Source organism: Sebastes umbrosus, chromosome 17 (genome assembly GCF_015220745.1).
Source record: "Sebastes umbrosus isolate fSebUmb1 chromosome 17, fSebUmb1.pri, whole genome shotgun sequence".
Lineage (NCBI taxonomy): Eukaryota > Metazoa > Chordata > Actinopteri > Perciformes > Sebastidae > Sebastes > Sebastes umbrosus.
Window position 1 is genome coordinate 19,262,076 of NC_051285.1, and position 22,865 is coordinate 19,284,940.

Consider the following 22,865-nt stretch of genomic DNA (forward strand, 5'->3'; position numbering starts at 1 on the left):
TCTTATTCCTAAACTTTTGTCATGCTTCTTTGATATTTACTCTAAAATGAGTCATCAATCGTGAATCTAACATGAGTGATATATAAATATTAGGACTGTCAAAGTTAACGTGATAATAATGCGTTAATGCAAATTTGTTTTAACGCCACTAATTTATTTTCTAGATTGTCGGGAAGGAGGCTAAATAACACTCCAAACTAGCGCTAAATTTTGTCAAGGAAAAACTGTTATGGCCATTTTCAAAGGGGTCCCTTGACCTCTGACCTCAAGATATGTGAATAAAAATGGGTTCTATGGGTACCCACGAGTCTCCGCTTTACAGTCATGCCCACTTTATGATGATCACATGCAGTGTTTTGACAAGTCATAGTCAAGTCAGCACACTGACACACTGACAGATGTTGTTGCCTGTTGGGCTTGAGTTTGCCATGTTATGATTTGAGCATATTATACTTAATGCAGTACCTGTGAGGGTTTCTGGACAATATTTGTCATTGTTTTGTGTTGTTAATTGATTTCCAGTAATAAATACATACATTTGCATAAAGCAAGCATATTTGTCCACTCCCATGTTGATAAGAGTATTAAATACTTGACAAGTCTCCCTTCAAGGTACATTTTGAACAGATAAAAAATGTGCGATTAATCGCGATCAACTATGGACAATCATGCGATTAATCGCAATTAAATATTTGAATCAATTGACAGCCCTTATAAGTATACATACACTGTAAATGCATACATTGCAAGCAGATTGAGCAGATTCTTTCAATTTCCATCTACTCTAGCAACTGTCCATATTTCTTTGTCAAGAGACTGTTTGAATAACACTCAAAGGGATTCAGATCAGACATATTATATTCTAAAACCACTTGGTACAATACCTTGTTTACCTGCTGTATACATTATCTGCCGTCATTTATTTTATTTCTTACAAGGGAATTTCATCGCTGCATTGTGAGTTTGTTAATAGTTGTAATAAAAAGCTGCTCAGACATTAAACATGTTGCTAACCGTAGTCGAAAGCCAGAATACCCTCGCAGCTCTTCTTTACAACAATTCGGATTCCCATCACGGCGTTTACCTGCCGGTGTGCTTTAAAAACAGACAGTTGTCTGATGGAGCTCTTCTCCCTCTGCTCCTCCAGGTTTTGCGATCCTCCAGGCCATCATGGAGTCGGCTGTAGCCAATAACTGGCAGGTGACAGCGCGCTCGGTGGGGAACATCGTGGACCCCACAGAGTACAAACAAATCATCGAGGAGATGGACCGCCGGCAAGAGAAACGCTTTCTCATTGACTGTGAGGTTGGCCGGATCAACTCCATACTGGAGCAGGTATTGAGCCAACACACACACTACTAGTTTAACCTGCTTTATTTGTCCTTAAACACATTTATTCATCCTCATGGAGCTGCATGTTTCTAAAGGAGTAAACATTGTCTTTTCCTCGCTTTTTGTCTTGAACGTCATCTCCATCTACACACTCAGTGACACTCTCCTGCCTTTGTTTGTTCCCCACTTTTCATTTATTTGTTGTTATTACCCTAAACACACCTGGAGTGCATCATGATTGCCTCAGATCTCAAGATTCTCATTTAGAGGATGATGGTAAAACAGGCGAGACGGGTGCATTCAATTAAGGCTTGTTATTCGTTGTTTTGTGGCGCGCACATTGTTTGAGGTCACCTGGGCTTAATTCACGTGGAGGAATTAAACAGCCTCCTCGTCCTTGTTTCCTAGGTGATCATCTGCTACAGTTTTCCCATTGATTCAGAGTCAGTGTTTGTTAATGCGTGCTGCTCACTGTGGCTGCACCGTGGAGGATACTTTATTGTCAAAACCTATTAAATGAGGGTTAACTGGGAATTTGATTACTTAATCAGAAGATCATTAGTGTTCATTTGGAGGATTGGAAGCTGTTTTGCACATGTGGTCACATTTAATTTTTAAGTGTTTATTTATGCAGTTAAATAGATGCCTGGATTTCTCATCTGTTTTTCTTTTTATCATCGGTCTACTACACTTCAAGCGAATGGAAGGAATTTTATTTGGATAGTTGAATGTTGATACTATCTCAATAGGGGTTGTGTATGTGAGTAAATGTGATAGAAAGATGAATGAATGTGATAACACTTGGAAGTGTGATACATTTAGGTTTTATGTATGTGAATGTATCCAAGTTTCGTGTTAGCCTGCCACCTATTTATGATATATCTTATCTTATATTTCAAAGCATTGCTCTCTTTAGGTAGTAAGAGATTGCAAGCAAAACCCCCTGGTGGAAGGCATGCAAATTGAAGTTATACAAAAACTTCTAAAAAATCTCATTCTTCATTTACTAAACCTGTTTCTGACCTATCTTTTAACCTTAAAATGAAGTTAACATCTATAGACTATATAATTATATGTATGACTTCAAACCGAGTAGCCATTTTAGCGACACTATAGTCATGATAGAGCTCAACAGTGAGGTTCTGGAAGTTTCTATTTTATATTCTGAATAGCGGATTTGATTATTAGCCTTAATGTCGTAACCATTCAAGATAGACTTACCGCGAGCTACAAGACTCCATGGTGTCTGCTCCCAGCTTTCAAACTGGAACCAACATGGAAGCTCATTTCGAAACGTTCTCTTATATTAAGAAAATAGTTCACCGAAATGTGTTCCTGAAACCATTTGAGGCGAGAAATCTGTCTGAATCTGTCTTCATTTCGACAACAGTTAGTTTGAATGTTTTTCGGGAGTTTCCAGAGGCGGCGAGTCGTTATTCGTGATGGTTTATGAGTAGTTCATTCACTCGTAAAGTAATTTTCTACACTGTCTTGCCTTTTTTTAAATTTTGCAATGTTTTTCTTTGCTCCGAATCAAATGTTTTATGGTCACGAATCATCTCGTAGCAGGTTGGCTTGGTTTCATGCTTTTTATATAAGGATTTTCCTAAATGTCAATGGAGTAAATAAATGGGAATTTCATTTCCAGAACTGGAGCTGTTCAAAAAGTGGGCGGCCACTGAGCACTATAAGTTAAAAGGTGTATCTACACTAGACTAGTTAAATGCAAGACTGCTCTCGCCAGAAAAATTACAACACTGGTCACTTAAACCAACCTCTGTTTACATTTTCCTGATAAGCGGCGTCTTGCGTCCATACTCATAATTACTGTCCTCTTTTAGAAGGAAAGTGGTGTGACATTGTTATACTGCTGCAAAAGAGAGCTTAGGGAGAGGTTAGAGGTCAGCAGAGAGGTGGATTGTTGGGTATATAAAGTATTGAGTTTGACACTGGAAACTACAGTTCATGTCCTGTCTCTTATTTTAAACAAGTAGTTTTAATTGTCTAAACCAAGGCTTAAACATGCAGTAGAGAGATTCAAAAACGCTCACATGAGTCGTTTTTAACGTCACTGACAAATGGACGATCTTGTTATTAAAGTATAAGGACTTGTTGGCAAATAAAATGTGACCTATTCGACAGCTTAAAATTGTGTGTTTCCCTTCAGTTTGGGTTATTGCAGCTACTGTACACACAGCTGCTCAGCAGAGTAATGTGTTATAAAAACCGTTAAGCCCACAAGTTTGTTTTTTGTGTGTGCACATTTGAACCATTAATCCCGAGCACATCTTAACCTTCTGTTCTTTGCTGAGATATTTGTGTGTAAAGGCTTCTGCCCTCTACGTAATGATCTTCATTATTGCCGGCCTTACGAGTTTTACTCTGACCTTCACTGCAGATCTGTCTTCATCTGACGCGGGGGAATATTCTTGGTGACAGCACAGAACATTTTCATTAATTAGGAGAAGTTTACTTTTCTCTGCCCTTCACGTTGACGCAGAGGGTTTCCTCAAATGTTCTCAAATTGCCTCCATATTAGATTTGAGTTATCGAATCAGATAATGGCGGTCACTCGGTGTCACGTCAGGCCCATCCGATCATAATCTCTTTTATGTGGCGCATTAATGCGAGTGGTGGCCTTGTAGGCAGCATGTGTCAGACGAGTGTCTCTCCAGCTGCTTGAGAGCGGCAACACGCGCCTGCGTCTCCAGAGAACGGTTCCTTATGCGAGCTGTGACATCAACACTTGCTTTAATGTAATATGAGCTTCCAGTGTAAGTAGGACACACTGTCCCATAACAGCAACAACAATGAGCCTACTATAAATAGCCTACCCTCCTAGCCTGAGGGAAGATCTCTCACAAAGGCAGGAGTGAGCAAACACAACTGAGATCACTCAGGCATCAGGAAGCAACCATTCTGGACAGGATTTATTTTTTAACCAGTGTTTAGGATTTGACCTCATAAACACTATAATAATCTAAATTAAATTATTTTTATACCTGCATTTAGGCTATTATCTTTACACAGTGCATTTATACGCAGATATCCATCATTCATTTTGTGCTAATTATCTTTGTCGAGGTAGTTTCACTTGTAACAGGGCTTCATTTGTTGATGAATGTGCTGTGGGGTTTTTCGTTCCCCTCTCGCCGCCTTTAAATGTATCAGTGTGCTTATCCCTTCACTAAAGTAAAGGCGGAGTGATAAACACCTTTAAGGCTTCTCATCAATAATAGAGGCACAGTGGCTTTCTAATCGCTGCCAGAGGACCTCCAGCCTCCTCCTGCACGGTGGACAGACAGTGAAAGAGTCTGAGAGAGAAAAAAGAGAGCTTGTGGGAATTGAGCCATTTACTGTGAGTCTCCCTGTCTAGTGCTGTGGAGGGAAATAGAAGAAGTGCTGAACACCCAGAGGTGCACTGGAATTCCACACCCAGTGAGTAGGATAGTAAAACAAGATGCTACGTTAAGGATGAGATTACATCTGTGTGCATGTTATTTAATCCTATGTGTGAATTGTAGTTTTTGTATGTTGCTTTGCGTGGGCATTGATTTTATAGACCATGACATAACAAATGGTTTCTGTTGCATAAATATTTTCTCTGAGTTTTTTCTAAACTTGGTTGTCTGTTCCCAAATATACAGTACTGTATATTTAAACTAAAGCTGTGTCTCAATTCGGATACTTCCGTTAGTACACTTCCATGTAGTACACTGTGCACACTATGTACTTACTTGTGTAGTGCGTGGATTTCGACAGGGTAGGGTTGTCTCAAATCGCACACAGCTGTTTTGCACTCACGGACATCACGCCGTATCGGCAGTAATTCAATTCACACGGATAAATTAACCCAATAATGGCTTCTATCCGACTTCAGTATATGGTACTTAGTGAAAAGAACACGTTTCACTTAAATTTGTATAGTATGGTGTTTCCTCACCTGCCATTTCATTTTCACCATTTGGTGGTGGCAATGTGCTATAAAGGTTAGCAATGCATCAATGAAAGAGGAGAAGAAGAAAATTATGCAAACGATGCAGTTTTCAAAACGCTCAAAAGAGATTTTGCTAATGTTTAAAGTGGTGGGAAATGCATTCAGTGTGTTCGTAATAGGGATGTCACGAGAACCAATACTTCGGTACCAAGTCGATGCCAGCATTTTGAAAACGTGCCGATACTCGTTTTCTTGGGATGCAGTAAACTCACTATCGACGTGTTCAGGGGCACCCTATTTTTCCCTGATAATACAACATGTGAACAACAAATCTGTGTTGAAATCAGCAGGCGAGAGCTAGTTATCGTGAGCTGTTAGCTCGATGCAGGGCTGTCCTTTTATCAGCTGCTATCGTTAACTAGATCTCGGCCTGCCGATTTCAACACAGGAGGTGCAATTGATTTACATTATGATGCGTTCAGGCTCCATTAAAAGAAAAAATGAATATTGGGCAAAGGTAATTTATAACGTTATCATGATGTGTTCAAATGTGGTTTTGGGCGAGAAACTTAAATAGATAAAGTTGTTTGAAGGAGATGTTTTCAGCGCAATGTAAAATAGATAATAGAGAGGGATTTATAGCCTGTTTAACTTCATAATAAAAAACAGTATGTAAATGGTAATAAAGGTGTGGATGTTGAAGTACATGGGATTTATTGTTTTACTTATGTTTTTTACTGGGTATTGAATATTGGGAATCATCGAATTTCACTGGTATTGGTACAGACTACTACATTTCTGGTACTGTGACCTCCCTAGTTTGTAAGACTTTAAAGATACACAACGTGCATTTTGGTGAGGGACGCTAAATGTAAAGAAGGGCACATTTGATCATTTTAAAGGAAGCAGTGCACCTTTCTAGATTACTGTCACTACACAACCAAAAACAAACTAATGACCAAGGAACATAACAGTCAGTACTCTGATAAGTTGACCTCAGGCTATAATAAAAATAATGGATAATACTCCTATTAGGGACCATTTTCCAAGCTTTCCTTGCTAGTTTACCATATACTATATGAGACCTCACCTTGAACTGCAAATACAAATGTGAACAAACAGCATGAACTATAATTCCCTGCAAATACACCACAACAACAAGACACTATGTGTGCTTAGACCTGTATTTCCTTTTTTTCTTTACTTCCACTATAAACAAGAAAACATGGCTTCTGAAAAAAGAAAAACATTGACTGCAAAGAGGAAGTTTTTGTAGAGTCGTCTTTGTAGCCCAGGCATCCAAAGGAGACCCTAGAGAAGTCTGAGTTAAAAGCAGCCCAAAATGAAAAACAACATCAAACGTGCGTAAGCAGGAGAGCTGGCAAGTGCACAACTGCAACAAGGGTAGTAAGGACATTACAACTTCATACACATTTTTATTTTGTTGAAATTGGCATTCAATAAGAGAACTGTGTTCAGAAGTGTGTAGCTGATGGCGGCTGAAAGCGGAAGAACCATCAGACGACACATAGTCATAGGAAAAATACTGGCAAAAAAAATAATAATTCTAGCGTTTGTATTATACTGAATTCATTCAATAAAGAATGAAGGTGTTTTTACATATAATAACAATTGAAATATTAATATCTAGAACTAAAATCTGTCTTTATTGTGTATACTATGCAGACAGAGAGAAGTTTCATAATGAGGCACAACTACTTTCCATTCAAAGATTGAGCTTTGTGGTAAGGATTGGTGAACAATAAAGCATTTGCAGCAATGTTTGACTGATACACAGCCATGTCCTTCCTCTGCTATATTTTTTTCTTTAATGCACTGCTTTGACAGTTAAATCCCTCCTCACATTATGCCCTGTTTCGAATAGCGCAACAATAATTAATTGACTGGTGAAAGGGGACAGTCATCAACCTTAGGATGCCCGTTCCAGTTCTCAAGAAGGCAGATGACAAATCACTGTAACAAAGAGAAACCTCAATCAGCGGGAAGAGAGTCAAATCCTCTTGAAGGCACTTGGGCAGACATCCAGCTCTGCACAGGACTGTGGCTCCAGTCTGCTTAATTAGAGTCGATTCCCGCTGGAATATTTAGGCAGATCGTCCCACAGCACGGCCTGGCTCAGGCCTGCTTCAAGTGGCACAGCACAGACCTGCTTGTCCAGACAGGCGGGCAGGAGGAGCCCTGAGGATGGACCAATAGCAATAATTGAGACCTGAGAAAACCTCTTTCTGTCTGTCCCTCCTCCTGTTTCCTCCACAGCAGAAGGAGATGGGCCCATATTTCTGATTATATCCTCCACAGAGAGGTGAATACTAATGTAAAGATGTAACATGAGTCTGTGTGCTGGGTTTATTTGGCTGTGAGCTATGATTCATTTGATTTTATTGCACTTGTGAGGGTTGGAACATAATGTGCTGTGTTTTATTTTTAACTGCAGAGTTTAGGACACAGTCCTGGTTTGGAGATTGGACAGTTGATCAGAAATGTGCATCACGTCGCTCGCGTGAATATATGTCAAGCAAAACAGGGACCCACACTTTAAGTCATTGCTCCATAGAGTTACTAGTGATCGAAAATTCCACAGGGTACCTTTAAATTGAAAATATTTATCAAAGTTGTCATTTTCTCAGTCAAAACGACATGCCATGTTTTGTGCCCATCATAAAAACCAACACATTTTGGGAAATGCTTATGTCATTCAACCTCCTTGGTTGGACTCATCAAAGATCCACTTTGGACTGAGAACAATAACTGTAAGAAAAGATGACAGGGCATGGCACTTAGACTATCCTTTCCATTCAATGAGCATTAAAAATGTAGGAGCCAGTCAGTACAATCAGTGCTGCAGGTTCCTTCTCGCTTACAGGTCTCCTTTTCCCTCGAGCTGTTTGAAGAAGCCGTTTTGTGAGAAATGGATTTTGACAGAGAGGAAGAACTGAGTCCCGTGACAATAAAAGTGGCGCTCTCTCGGTGACGGTAGTGCCTGACCTCTTCCAGGTTCCTGGTGGTTTCACATGCTCACAAAAAGCGATTATCCCAGGGGACCATGAAACTGGAGCATCAGGATCCTAAAAATATTTGTTATGCCCAGATGCTTTTTCCAGAACAGCACTGCAAACAGAGGGATGGAGCAAATCCCACAGCAAATCAAATGAAATAATCCTTTACAGGAACATGTGTACTGCTCATGTAGCGGCAGAAAAAAATGCTCTCGGTATGTAGCTGGTTTTTTGAAGGTCATATTTTTCTGATTTAGTTTATCTTCAGAGAGTTTACTTAAAGGGTCAGTGTGTAGCATTTCGGGGATCTATTAGCAGAAATGGAATATAATATTCATAACTATGTTTTCATTAGTGTATAATCACCTGAAACTAAGAATCATTGTGTTTTTGTTAGCTTAGATTGAACCCTTCATATCTACATAGGGAGCGGGTCCTCTTCACAGAGTCCGCCATGTTTTTACAGTAACCCAGAATGGACAAACCAAACACTGGCTCAAGAGAGAGCATTTCGCGTTTTTACATTACCCTCAAGAGAGAGCCTTTCGCGTTTTTACATTACCCGAAGGCCACTGTAGTTCTCCGACACATGAAACTGCGGTAACGTGAGCTGCAGAGTGCAAAACCGTGGTACTGCCAGTCGCCGTCTGCCTTCTGTTGCTCCTACAGTAGTGTCATTATGGTGAGGATGGCCTCTGAGCAAGGCGAACGGCATTACCGCGGGTTTGCACTCGGCGGCTCACGTTACTGCAGTCTTGGAAAGGGAGGAGGGAGCGGAGGAGTGAGCAGAGAAGTGAACGGAGGGTTACTCAGTTGGTTGCAATCTGCAACTACACCACTAGATGTCGCCAAATCCTACACACTGTACCTTTAACAGAAAGATATTCATGACCTAATATTTTTAAGAACTTTGGTCAACCAATCAGTTGTGAAGTCTAATTATGCTAACATTTATTTATTTTACGAAAGCTGAATATTGCCACAATATACGAAGTTTTCTGATTGTAATATGTTGTCAATATGATAAATTATATATAACTGCATTGTATATTTGTAGAAATTATTATATCAGTATGATTTTTAGATTTTCACAATGAAAACACAATGACTTATTATGGAAAACCAGAGTGATAGCAATTTAGAATTTGAAAAAAAAAATAGTAATTTGGTGGAAACTGAACATTTTGTGTTAGCTTTTCATAGCTTTTGCATCTATCAGGAATTTATTTGTTTCCCTCATGGTTTAATCATTAAGTGTTCTCACTATGCACTGTAGCTACACTACAACCTATGCATGTCAATCAGAGCTTGTGCAGTTTTAAGTCTGGTGTTGGCTCACTGATCAAACAAGAACCACCTCCCGGTGTCATCCAACCAGATATCCCGACTTTAAAGTAGTTGTCAGTCTCTGTCTCGCTGCCAACCAGATGACTACCAATGCGGCTGTCAGGGGAATTTCTTTTTTTTTTTTTGTTCATGCAAGTCAAAACATTTTCATGTTGTCTTGAAAAGAAATAGTTGACACGAAAGCCAAGTGGTAAATCTATCAACGAGATGTGCATGAAAGTATATAAAATCAACAGTAAATGACAACATGACCATTTAGATGCTAAAATGCATTTGCTTTACATCACAGCTTTTTATTAATTACATTGAATATTTGAATCATGGCTGAAGGAGCTTGTAGCATTTAACACTAAGCTGTGGTTTAATAAACCAAGAAACATACGATGTGTAACTTTGACCTTTCTTGTTCTCCAGTAGACTACCAAATGAAATAGAAACTCCCACATTACTTGTTTTCATGCACCTCGTAGCTACAGTAAGCAATAAATGTTTACAGTTGATTATTTTCTAACAACTAAACGCGGTTTCAGTCAGAAACAGCAGTTGAGTTGAGGTGTCAGTTTAGGATGCTCACGTAGAAGTGTGAAGTCTTGTACTTTCTGCCTGAGTGTGCTGGTGACAAACGGGAGTTGTAGCCAGTCACTCCAGGCACTGCAGCTTCATTAAGTGCTCGCTGTGTTGCTGCACTTGGGTCACTGCGGCTCCCTCTCACATGGATGAATAGCGAATGGAAAGCTTTTCAAGACAATTTGGAAGACAATAAGCAGAGAAGCTTCCAGGATTTCTTTGTTGGCTTATGAGGAAAACGCAGGATGTGGTGGTGGTGGGGCTTTCAGAGTCGGTGGTGAGAGGTGCAAAATGTCGAAGACAATGAAATCATTTTAGCATTTCCGAGGAAGGTAATTGGATTTATTGTTGAGATTTGTCAGAGTGTATAAGCCGGCCGGAGAGCCAACCTTGGAGCATCAAGGACGTTCCCTCTCTAGAGACAATTACGAGACATTAAGGCAAGGAGTAAGCAGAGGGGTTTAAAGTGCACAGGTGTGAATGAAAGCACAGGTGTGAGACTGCATGCACTGAATAATAAGAAACTGGACGATTGTTACATCATTGTATGCCAGACCTTAATGAAAAATATGGAAATAGCACTAGAAATGTACCACAGGGATGCGTGTCCTTGTTGCAGTGCTGCTGTAAAATTTCTCATCTGTATTCAAGTCCTCTATAAAATCTCTCCAACATAATATCACTATCACTCTGGACATTTAACATTTAGCTGATTTCAGTGCCTGAGCACACTTATATCAAAACTGTGGGGGAGTGTAGAAAGTGAAAAGACAGAGAGGGAAAAAAAGCAACTATCCACCCCCACAGTATCTTTTTGAAGCTTGGTACTCAGCGATGGAGAGTCAGAAGCGAGGGAGATATGGAGAGAGAAAGAGAGTTCGTGTGAAGGAGAGAGAGAGAGAGAGAGAGAGAGAGAAAGGTTTGGCTGGTGAAGAAGTTTAAAGAAATCAGCAAGTGGTGCTCTCGCTGTGTCTGCTCGCTCAGACAGGTGCTGTACAACGTTTTGGGTTTAATTAAGTCTAGTGTGCGACTGAGACGGGCGGAGCAGGAAGAGGCAGACTGTAGAGCATAGGCAGCTGCAGAGAGAGAGAACGAAAGAGAGAGGGAGGTTTGCAGAGCCTTGACCTTATTTTACATGTTGAAGTTAATGGAAAGGAACAAGCGCTGTCATCACAGTTTCTCCCCTCTCTGTGTGTGTCTCATACAAACACACACACACACACATGCACACACCAATGTACAAATGTGCTCACATGCACCTTCTCTCGCCTTTGCTAATGTCGCTCTGAAATGTCTTCCTTTTATTTCTTTCTTTCTACCAACCACTCTGTGTTATGAAATCAAACGTCTTTGTCATTTCTGAATCTCAGCCCTCTAAGTGTTCTCGGTGTTATGAGATGTGAAAGTGACTCACTGTGTGTCTCCTCCTGCGACTTGTAGGTGGTGACCTCGGGAAAAAACAGCAGAGGATACCATTATATCCTCGCCAACCTGGTGAGAGCTCACAACATGAAACAATCCAACGAAGCCCAGAACAACACCGCTGAGTGTGATGCAATGCAGTGCAAATAAATGCAACACTCTCTGTAGTATCTCAATATGTAGTTATGATAGACTAACAATTAAACTAAGTAATAAGCAAATGATGGGCAAGCTAAAGCATTTTTTTTCTTTGCTGCTAATGATCCCTCGTTCCACTACCAGCCACTTGTGCTCTTTGCTCTCAGGGTTTTTCCAACATGAGCCTGGACAGGGTCTTTTCTGGTGGGGCCAACATCACAGGCTTCCAGATCATCAACCCAGACAGCCCCATCGTCCAGCAGTTCCTCCAGCGCTGGGAGCGCCTGGATGAAAGAGAATTTCCAGAAGCCAAAAACACTCCACTGAAGGTCAGTGAGGCATGGCTGCCGATGCTGCAGTTAGATTTTATTAAACATCTTCAAAGACACATTTTCTCTCCCCCACCCCCACTCTGCCTCCAAGTTTTTAGGTAGTAACTCTGCTGAAATCAGAGAAAATATGTCAATCTGAATCTCTTCAGTGAGAGCTGCTGAAATAACTTGTCACCTGCATGCCCTTGAATAGAGGCGTCTTTCATACATGCGCAATTTTTATGTCAATCATATTGTGAGGCTTTGATTTTATTTTTTTACTTTTTACATCACTGCTCTCTGTGTTCATACACCAAGTACTGCCACAGAGATGATAACCTTGCTTTGATAGCAGTGCAGTTTACATGATGCCAGTGGTGCGTCACTGGGGTTTCTTGTGGCCTTTGTCTCAGTACACATCAGCGCTGACCCACGATGCCATCCTCGTGATCGCGGAGGCCTTCCGGTACCTGCGGCGCCAGCGAGTAGATGTGTCTCGCAGGGGGAGCGCGGGTGACTGCCTCGCCAACCCCGCTGTGCCCTGGAGCCAAGGCATCGACATAGAAAGAGCCCTCAAAATGGTAAGACCGAGGGCATTCGCAGTCTCTCTGAACGGCTCTGCTTTTTCTTTTATTTATTCTGCAGTTTCATCTTTGGTATATACCTACAGCTTAATGATTAATCAATTATTAGATTAGTTATCAACTATTAAATTAATTGCCAACTATTTTAATAATCAATTAGTCGCAATAAGTAATTTTTTAAGAAAAAAACAAGTCAAAATTCTCTGATTCCAGCTTCTTAAATGTGAATATTTCCTGGTTTCTTTACTCCTCTATGACAGTAAACTGAATATCTTTGAGTTGTGAGCAAAACAAGACATTTTAGGACGTCCTCTTGGGCTTTGGGAAACACTGACACTGACATTTCTCACCATTTTCTGACATTTATAGACCAAACAACTAATCAATTATCGGCAATGAAAATAATAGTTAGTTGCAGCCCTGTTTATTACCTCTTCACTCTATTCTGCTTCAAAAGTTATTGTAATACTATTGTAATCCAGCACCATGTAGCATGTTAGAACAGTATTTTAAATATCATCTCTCTCTTCATCTGTTTGTGTCAGCAAATAGTGAAAGCAATGTTTATATTCACTTCCACCATTTTTGTGCACTTGCCTTAGGCCTCCTCCTCTGTTGAGTGATGGCTTTTCTACTTTGGCATAGATGGCCTCTTCCACTCCTTTTTCAAACCATCTTCACCTATCTTCCACCTACAATGCTGTCCTGGCATACCTGCCCAGGAGATTAAACAACCATTCACACTTGACCTCACTGGACAGTAATACACACCTGACATCAACTGACTCTAACAACTCCAACGACCCATGTGGCAGTCATTCACACTAGGCATCAGCTGACTCTAACGACCCGTAACTACAGTCGTCACACCTAGGAGCACCAATGTACTGAGTGGTTTCTATATTCTTGCTAACGACCCCACAGAGTTTAAATTCCTGGGTTCCCCTACCATTCAGCCAGAACTGAAGAAGCTTCTTGGATGAGAAGTGAAACGTCTTCAAGAATCTTAACCAAGTCCAGTTGCTGCTGATTTAACCCTTACTCGGATACCATGACCTGGATGAATGAGAACCTTCACAAACGTTAACGTGTTATTATTGTGTTAACTTTGACAGCCCTAGTCCAATCCCAAACCTCACAGTCACTCCAAATTTGCCTGCCTTAACACTTGCCTCTCCAATAGACTGGGATTATGAAAACACGATGCTTTGAGAAATATGTATTTAACACACCAAAAGACGCTGGAGAGAACTTTAGACGCCATATATCAAGACCGTTTTTCACATGTTTTCATGTGGTGTTTGCTCACCTGTTGTACCCTAGGAACAAGTGTTATCACTCTTTCTTTTCTTTTTGGCAGGTCCAAGTACAAGGTATGACAGGAAACATCCAGTTTGACACATTTGGTCGACGAGCTAATTACACGATTGATGTGTACGAGATGAAGACAGGAGGTCCCAGGAAGGTAAGTGAGCGGAAACATCTATCATAATTTAATTAATGTGTAATGAAACACCTTAAGCAGGATTAGCATATGATATAGATATTAGCGCTGTATGTTTTGATTACATTAACATAAATACAGACAAGTTTCAAGCAGCCCTGTGATGGGGATTTTACTTTCTCTTGGCATGTTGGCAGTACATGAGTAGTAAGGCTGGTTCTGATTTGGACAGACACTGCCAGTACTCAGTCTTGCAGATCCAGCCCAAATCATGTGAGCTCATGTCCCTTCTGAGATTTGAATCTGGAAAACATCCACTGAGAATCAGTCGAGCCCTGCAGATGGAAGCTAAACCAATCTACATCTCTGGGGAGCCGTAGTTTAGATGATGACATGGCTCAAAACTCAGAAACATCACGAATAGCTATTTAAACTACATGTTGCTGCTACTAAATGAGGCATTACTCTGCTACTGCGGGGCCTATTTATTGCCTCAAACTTATTCAGAAACAGATCACAGTCGGTAATTTAGAAGAACTTTGGTGTTTCAACTTCTACAATTTGATGCTAAAGCCGCTGACAGCCCAGCAAGTGGTGCATCTGTCCAATCAGATGTCTGACAGGTTCATGCTGATGCCTGAATGAACTGTCAATCACAATTGCAAATGCCTATGGAGTGTAGGCACACACCAAGCAATGTGTAATTTGTGGGCTTGCTATGAAAGATTATAAGTAGCTGATATATTTTGTGTATTATGATGTGTATGTGTTTATTTAAATGTGACTTTTTGAAGTTCAGTCCAGTTTCCACCATTTTCCTTGAGGAAATTCTCCGACATGGCCTTTAAACCACCATCACAGTCAAACTCTTGATTAAACCTGACTAAAATGAAGCTGCTAGAGGTGGGTTAGCAGCTCTTGTAAGGCAGGCTTAACTGCTTCAGTCCAGACTTGCACCTGCCTCTGGAGCATTAAAGTGCACCTGAAATTAAATTGCATGTTTACTTTATGCTACAGCAAAGATATCTGCTCTGTAAATGAGATGTCCTTTGTCATCTTTCGAGGAAATCAGTATCCAAAAGGGGAGGAATTAACATTTTTGGTCATGTAGCCAATAAAAACATTTTATTTTACACTCTATTTGAATACATATCAGCCGGAGAGAAACGAGCTAAGGACTGGGAATCGCAGCACACATTAGCTTTCAGTGTCCATTTTGTCTACAAGCGTGGACACATCATGTCTTGTTTTGCGTCCTGGCTTGCTAAACGAGCTAGCAAACAACCGGGGGAGTAGTGCACTCACTCGGGCAGAAAAGTAATTTAGCTGTTTAGCTTGACAGCTGTAACACAAGTCAATGTCTGTTAGTTTAGATGCTGAATGATTTGGTCCTTTTCTTCAATACCACTAACAAAACACAGTCTATCCCCTTATTAGCTTGTAAGCTCCAATTACCAGAACTAGTCTGTTCACAAACACGTGCATCGACCCACCTCCTCAGAGGCTTGGAGGCTAAAGGTCATTTTTGATATATGTCCAAAGTTTTTCCTACTTTCAATAATAATGAAAAAAATATTACCAATAAATTTGAAAATCACTTTGACGATGATTTTTGACAGCAAGAATGGAATAGTTTCAGTTGGACTTTTACAATGATGTATCTCCAGATACTGGGTGACTCGCTGCACCCACATGATCTCTCAGTGCTGTTATTGGGCTTTCTGTAATTGGACAGGCCAAAGGCAAAAATAATCCTGTGTGAAATAGAAGTGTTAGAAAATATCGAAAATATTGAGTATCACAATGTTATATTTTATTATACTGTATTGATTCTCAAAAACACTGCATCAATTAGTAATAATAGTTCACACGCAAAGATTGACACAGTCAATACTTTATTTAATTTGCAAAGATATGCGCCCTCTCAGTGTATGTGCCCTCTCAAGGTAGTGTTATAAGGCTATAATGCAAGTGCAGATCCCACTGTACTGATTGCATCAAAAGTAACTTTTTTTAACTATGCATATGGTGGTGTGTTCTTAATGCTATGACAGTTTTCCTAGAATTAGATTTAAAAAATCGCAATATATCGCCTTGGCTACAGTAGCGCAATATATCACAGTATATTGAATCGTAACCCCTATATCATGATACATATCGTATCGCCAGATTCCTGCCAATACACAGCCCTAGTCTGAAAACACACTCACACCCACAATGCTATGTCTCGGCTAGCTCCCCGACCCTTAACTCTTGACAAGGTCCCCACAAAAGTTTTCACCAAAAAAGGAGGTGGCCCCATACTGTCCTCATAGTTCAGCTCACAAGGCAACATACATCACAGCGGCCCACACATCCCAACTCAGTGTGAGACAATCTGCAGTGACAACAGTGAGTGAGTATCGTGCATCGCAGCTACCAGAAGTCAGAGACTTCGTCTTGGCCGAAACCATCAGAGTGTAACAGAAATAAACATAATGCAGCCACTGGAATCATCTCAGGTTCAGTAGACACAGTAGGCGAGTGTTTGTTTTTGTGTTGCTTTATACTGTGTGTCCTGCGTGTTAGTATTAATAGAACAGTACTGCACTGGCACATTTAGACTATTAGATTTGTCTTGCTGGTATTCATTTGATCAGTCTTTGAGTGCTCTATTGGTGCTGCTTTCTTGTTATGTAAGAGGACATTTGCTGAGCCGGGAATAGCTTACGCCTACTCTGCTGAAGTGTGGCCCAGGTGAAGTGAGAAGCACCACTACAAGCTTTTTATAAAATCCTACATCAGGCAAAACTATCACTGTCTCCTGCTGTACAGATAAAGCCGACCAACTCGCACAAACTTGGAGGCTTTACTGTAAAAAAAATGTCTTTCTGCTTCTTGTAATAACTGTGAACCTTTGTGTCCTTTTCAGATTGGCTACTGGAATGAGTACGAAAAATTTGTATATATTATGGATCAGCAAGTCACCAACGAGTCCTCTTCTGTGGAAAACCGAACAATTGTGGTCACTACTATTATGGTACACTCTCAAGCAGGTTTTAAGTGTTTCACCTAAAGATTTCTGCCACTCAAGGTCAAGGTGTCCATTGTTGCAATCTGTCCTGGGAGGGTAGAATTATTTTATTTTGCGTTGCTTTCCATCCACTCACTACATGTTGAAACAGTCGATTCACAAAGAGTGTTTCAACTGTATCCGTGTGGGTGCCAAAGCATTTTGGTTTTTTTTATTACGGTGGGCTGTTGTAGTAGTGACGTCACAATAACGGCTTTGGTAATAATAACTATAGATATAGACACCATCTGTGTACACATTCAGTGCATACGTAAGTAAACGTGTTTCCCTCTCATTAAGTAAACTGTCAATGACGGCGGGGTAAACCAGCCGTGTCTCACTGGAGACATGAAATGATCTGCACACAAGGAGGACATAAACAACCAAAGGCTACAACCTTAGGCTGTTTATCTCTTTTTTTTCAAATTCACTTTGGCACTGATGTATCTATCGTAAGTATCTCTAAAACCAGTGCTCCCAGTTCGCCAGGCTCAGGGTTAGACACAGTGCTAGTTACAGATCACAGGTTAGAAATCATCAGCCATTTTTAAATGTAAGATAAGGTGCTCCTTATCTTACATTTAAAACCACGGCCACATTCCTTCTGACTTTGCCTATTATGTTTCCATCTTAGACAAATTCAGAATGTAATAGTCATACATTCTCATTTCAATGTGTAGTAACTCATTATCCTCACGAGCAGGCAGGAAGTACAACACCAGCGAGAAAGGGAAAACAGAAGAGTAGTGTCACCGCATTATTTTCTCACTGCCAGGCATGCCTTTGATTTGAATAAAGATTATTTTAGACACATCACAATCATGTCATGAACTCCATGTTGCTTTTATTACATCCCATAACTTTAAAGTAAAAATGCCATATTTAATGAAAGACAATCCTATTATTATAGGGTGCGCTCTGTGAAATTGCCTCCACAGACTCTTTCATTGTTTTTTTTTGTAACATTGTACATGGCTGCAGAATAGAAGAGAAAGTAAAGAGAGAGTAGTTGGAACAACAAAGGAGTGAAACTGTTGGAAACATCACATACTGTAATAGTCTATGAAGATGACTTTGATTGTTAGTCAAATAACCTCTGAAAAACATGTTCATGCCGTTACGACAAAGTAAATCACCATTGCTGAATATCCTCAAGGTGACGTTAGTTCATCAAGAAGAGGTTTGATGGCAAACATGTTTCACATTTTGGAGGAATTACATGACATTTTATTGAAATCCAAGGCACAGAGGTGATGTGGAATAGTCAAACGATATAATTAAGACACCAAGCAGATTATTTTATTGTCATGATAGTAACGAATGAAAAGAATCAGTATGACTTTTTATTTGGTCATACGACTACTCTTCTGATGTGGCTCACACATTTTCGCCCTTGATGATTGAATTAATCTCCATGTTTTTGATGTATCTCTCTGCCGTCACTGACGTTTACTTTATGAACTGGAAAAGTGTTCCATTCAGCTTGTCCTGCTCCTTGTGCCACGCTGACACAAAGCACATGCAACCCCCCGCCTATCACCCATTTCCACACATTTAGATTGCGGATGAGGCTTGCATGAGGGAGCCCTGAGATCCTGCTTTGCCTCCTTTTATACGTGTTAGATGCTTCGCTCCCCCCGCTGGCCCGTTTGGCCTCTTTTTCTCCAGCAGCGGCCCGCTTTTTTTAGTCTGTCGAGTCCCCCGATAACCTGCCTGTAACTGATGCTGCGTAGATCCTTTTAACCTCTGCTCTGTTTATCTCTTTATGTCCCCCCACATCTGTTTTTGTTTGTCACCCCAGCATGTGTGCTGCATGCTTACAGTACCAATCACAGCCTTGTATGACCCGTGAGGTCTGTGGCCACTCTGGTGGATGTGTGTTTCTTTACAATGAACTCAAAATGTTGTCTAATTAACAGGAAGCTCCGTATGTGATGTACAAGAAAAACCATATGCAGATGGATGGGAATGACAGATATGAAGGCTACTGTGTCGATTTAGCTTCTGAAATTGCAAAACATGTGGGGATAAGATATAAACTGTCAGTAGTCCCCGACGGGAAGTACGGAGCCAGAGATCCGGAGACCAAGACGTGGAACGGGATGGTGGGTGAACTGGTTTATGGGGTAAGTGTCAGTCCTTACCTGCTCATCTTTTATCATTTCCTGCTAACTAACCTTCAGATTTATTCAGATTATTGTAAAGCCTAGTAAATGTCTCGAAATGTCCTCTACATATGAACGTAAGAGAGGTTTTTATAAAACTCACTCGGCCCATTTTTATTCAAAATTAACCATATGATGCAAGATTATAGTGAATATTACCATGCAAAATAGCAAAACTTTATCAGTTTCACTCTGTCCCTTCTCATCAGCCAAGTGAATTACTCCATGCCTAGGGGTTGTCTTTAAGCTGTAAAGATGGCAGAAGTTGGTGAAATAATGTTAAATAATTCCCCTGTGCTGTCATAATTTTACAGTTGTCCTACGCCTGATTAAAAGATAATGGTGATAATCTGTCGCCCAATTTAAAACATCGATGTTAAAATATGTTGTACTTTTAATAAAAGTGGGCTGAGTGGGTTTTTCTTCAACTGTAAAATCACCTAGACTGGTTGCCATGCATCTCATGGCTCACTCACACTTGAACTGGCTTTAACAAGACGATTTGCATCTTTTATGAGACCTTAGCTGCTGAATGAGTAATGTTAAAAATCTCACACGGCAGACTGGAATCTAAAAAGAAATCTGAATGCATACAGTGCTTCAGTGCAGGTTTCTCTATTTTAACACCTGTGGTTTCTGCTGTTAGGGCTATTTTACAGACCACTCTGCTCTCCTGCAGCCCCCCCAGTATTGATAGCTTAAACAGAAAGAGATTACTCCCTGTAATAAGCAAAATGGCCTCTGCTATATTTATTGCATCAAGACAGAATACTGGACACTTTTGGCTTCTAACTATATCTAAAATCCTTTGTAATAAATATTTCCATATTTTGAGGTTCAATTGCAATACCACCAAGCAAACGTTGGTTTGCGGTGAGATACTAATTGACAAGCTTGTCAGGCGTTTGCAGAGGATCTGATGGAGGTGAATTTAACAGGCTGATTCACATTTCATGGACTGCTTGCATAAGCTCCTCCACCTCTGTCTTCCAACCCTCCGCTTGATTCATGGAGGAGATTTGGATTGAGACAAAGACATTGGCCAACACAAATGCTGAGTGACTCATTTTCAAATGGCAGATAGCCCTCTCACAGGCATTATCACAGGTCTATTCAGTATATTCTGAGCCGTCGCATTTCGCCATGTCCAATCTCTTTACTCCATGAATTCACTTTAAAACTGAGTGCCTGGCCATGTATATGTGATTATAAGACAGTGTGACTTATATATATATATATATATACTGTATATATGCTGTATATAGTCATGGTAATTGGTTTGGCTTTGCATTTATCAGTATTTTCCTTACTAAATCAATATGTACACTTTGGTTGGTTATTTGTTCTGTAAGACTAACTCCCAGTGTGCCTGTTCCCATTTTCACAGAGAGCTGACATAGCCGTGGCTCCTCTGACTATAACGTTGGTACGGGAAGAAGTGATAGACTTCTCTAAGCCCTTTATGAGCTTGGGCATCTCCATTATGATTAAGAAGCCTCAAAAGTCCAAGCCTGGTGTGTTTTCCTTCCTGGACCCACTGGCCTATGAGATTTGGATGTGTATAGTTTTTGCCTATATCGGGGTGAGTGTGGTGCTCTTCCTGGTGAGCCGTTTCAGCCCTTACGAGTGGCATATGGACGAGAACGATGAGGCCAAAGACCCTCAGAGCCCCCCAGACCCTCCGAACGACTTTGGGATTTTTAATAGCCTGTGGTTCTCCCTGGGTGCCTTCATGCAGCAAGGATGCGATATCTCACCAAGGTTGGTTGTTGTGTGTACATTCTCCACCGCCCCTCACTTGTCCTCGTCATCTCTCTGCATTTTATAGTCCCACACATACATCTCCTTCCTGCCATGGTGCATATAGGTTATTTTGAGCTGCTGTCCACCTATCCTCCAGCTTCACTTCACTGCACTTTCCTCCCATTTCTCTCTCTGAGCAAACAAACCTCTGCTTTGAAACTGCATGTCGGCCCGGCAGTGATGCTTTGCATCCACAAAATAACTTATATCCACCATGCTGAGGGCTGTAAAATGCACAGGGGTCATCACATTTCATTCAAAGTAGCTGCTCAAATTCCTCATGACTCTTGGAGGGCTACCGTGTTTTTGCTGCATGTCCCATTTTACGGTCATCTCATCGGTGCATATAATGCATTTTGTGGGGGAAAAAAACATCATCAGCACCATAACTACATTCTGTATTTTCCCAATACAATGGTCATCCCCTCTATGTTCATCCATCCATCTCTTTACTCATCACTGTTGTGGTGTCCCCGACCTCTTCTTCAAGGATTCTTGCTTTCGTCATCCTTTCATCTGTGACTTTGGAAGATTGTATAGAAGGTGGTTGAAGACCAAGGAGAGGTTTTCACAGATTCAAATTAGTCTGACATTGAATGGAGCGATTGATGATGTATCGCTGGGAAAATGTGTTTTTTTTTTTGCATTCTTTCAGGTTTTATTCTTCTTTTAGGGAAACACACTAAGAGCAACCCTTTAAAGAGGACATATTATGCTTATTTTCTAGGGCATTTCAGGTGTATTTTAGGTTTCTACTAGAACATGTTTACATGCTTTAATGTTCAAAAAACACTTTATTTTTCTCATACCGGCTGTGCTGCGGCACCTCTTTCCACCCTCTGTCTGAAATGCTCTGATTGAGCTCCTGCCACTGACAGTTACAGTCTTGATGGCGCAAACTAAACATACTGTAAGCTCAGGTACCCAGGTCTATAGTTATAACTATATCATAACTCTAGTCAATGCCATGAAGTAGCAAAACAAGTTATCCATCAATTAAGCAGCAAATTGGGGATCTTATTTTGGATCCAAAGTACATGCAGTTTTTGAATGAAAACTGCCGATTCTATCATTTTTTCTAACATACCGTAGATTCTGACTGCTGAAGGACAAACAAAATCTTTCCAACTTGAAAGCGCCACAAGGATAGCATAAATCCATAAATAAGTTATGAAAGACAATACATTAGGAGAAATCCAGAGCGGTACATCTGCAATGCGGTGATGCGGTGCAAATGGACCCTCGTTTGAAATGAGAAATGTGAGTTCATCTGAGAGCAGCTCATTTAGTGGAATATGTGTGTGATCGTGGAAGTCGGGGATGGCACCAGAGAGAATAGTAAACATTTTAAAATATGAACCCAGTGTTGCTCTGCAAGGCACAGATTTAAAAATCAGAGCCTTTACGCCGATGTGGAAACTGTGAGGAATTGGTTAAGGACCAGTGAGCAGGATGGGAGTATCTGTGTGACGGAGCGGTTTGGCTCATCACACCCTGAATTCAGTAGCAGACAGAGTCTCCTGGTGTCTTTTACTTTAGACATGTTCTGTTCTCTCTGGTCTAAATTTGTGGTCGAGAGCGTTACATTTTACAACAGATGAACTAAAAGTTCTAACAAATGTCTGCACCAAACACTGGCTGCAGTTTTAAACCGACCAACTGACACCAAAAGTAGATAAACTTGCTATCTGAAACACCAAAAAGACCAGGACCTGCTTTGTTTCACCAAAGACAAAAAAGTGTCAC

At 40.6% G+C, this 22,865-nt stretch overlaps 1 protein-coding gene across 6 annotated transcripts in view; it reads left to right on the top strand.

Moving 5' to 3' along the window:
- gria3a (glutamate receptor, ionotropic, AMPA 3a) overlaps positions 1–22,865 on the top strand; it is a 104,822-nt gene that overhangs the window by 61,291 nt on the left and 20,666 nt on the right. For all 6 annotated transcript variants that reach the window (XR_005203925.1, XM_037749092.1, XM_037749093.1 and 3 more), the window contains exons 4-11: positions 1,148–1,335; positions 11,641–11,694; positions 11,928–12,089; positions 12,485–12,652; positions 14,016–14,120; positions 17,011–17,118; positions 19,071–19,277; positions 20,704–21,077. Coding sequence is in view for 5 of the 6 variants with exons in the window: in XM_037749092.1 (XP_037605020.1) it covers positions 1,148–1,335; positions 11,641–11,694; positions 11,928–12,089; positions 12,485–12,652; positions 14,016–14,120; positions 17,011–17,118; positions 19,071–19,277; positions 20,704–21,077 (1,366 nt within the window). In the remaining variant the exon portion in view is untranslated. The remainder of the gene's footprint in view (positions 1–1,147; positions 1,336–11,640; positions 11,695–11,927; positions 12,090–12,484; positions 12,653–14,015; positions 14,121–17,010; positions 17,119–19,070; positions 19,278–20,703; positions 21,078–22,865) is intronic.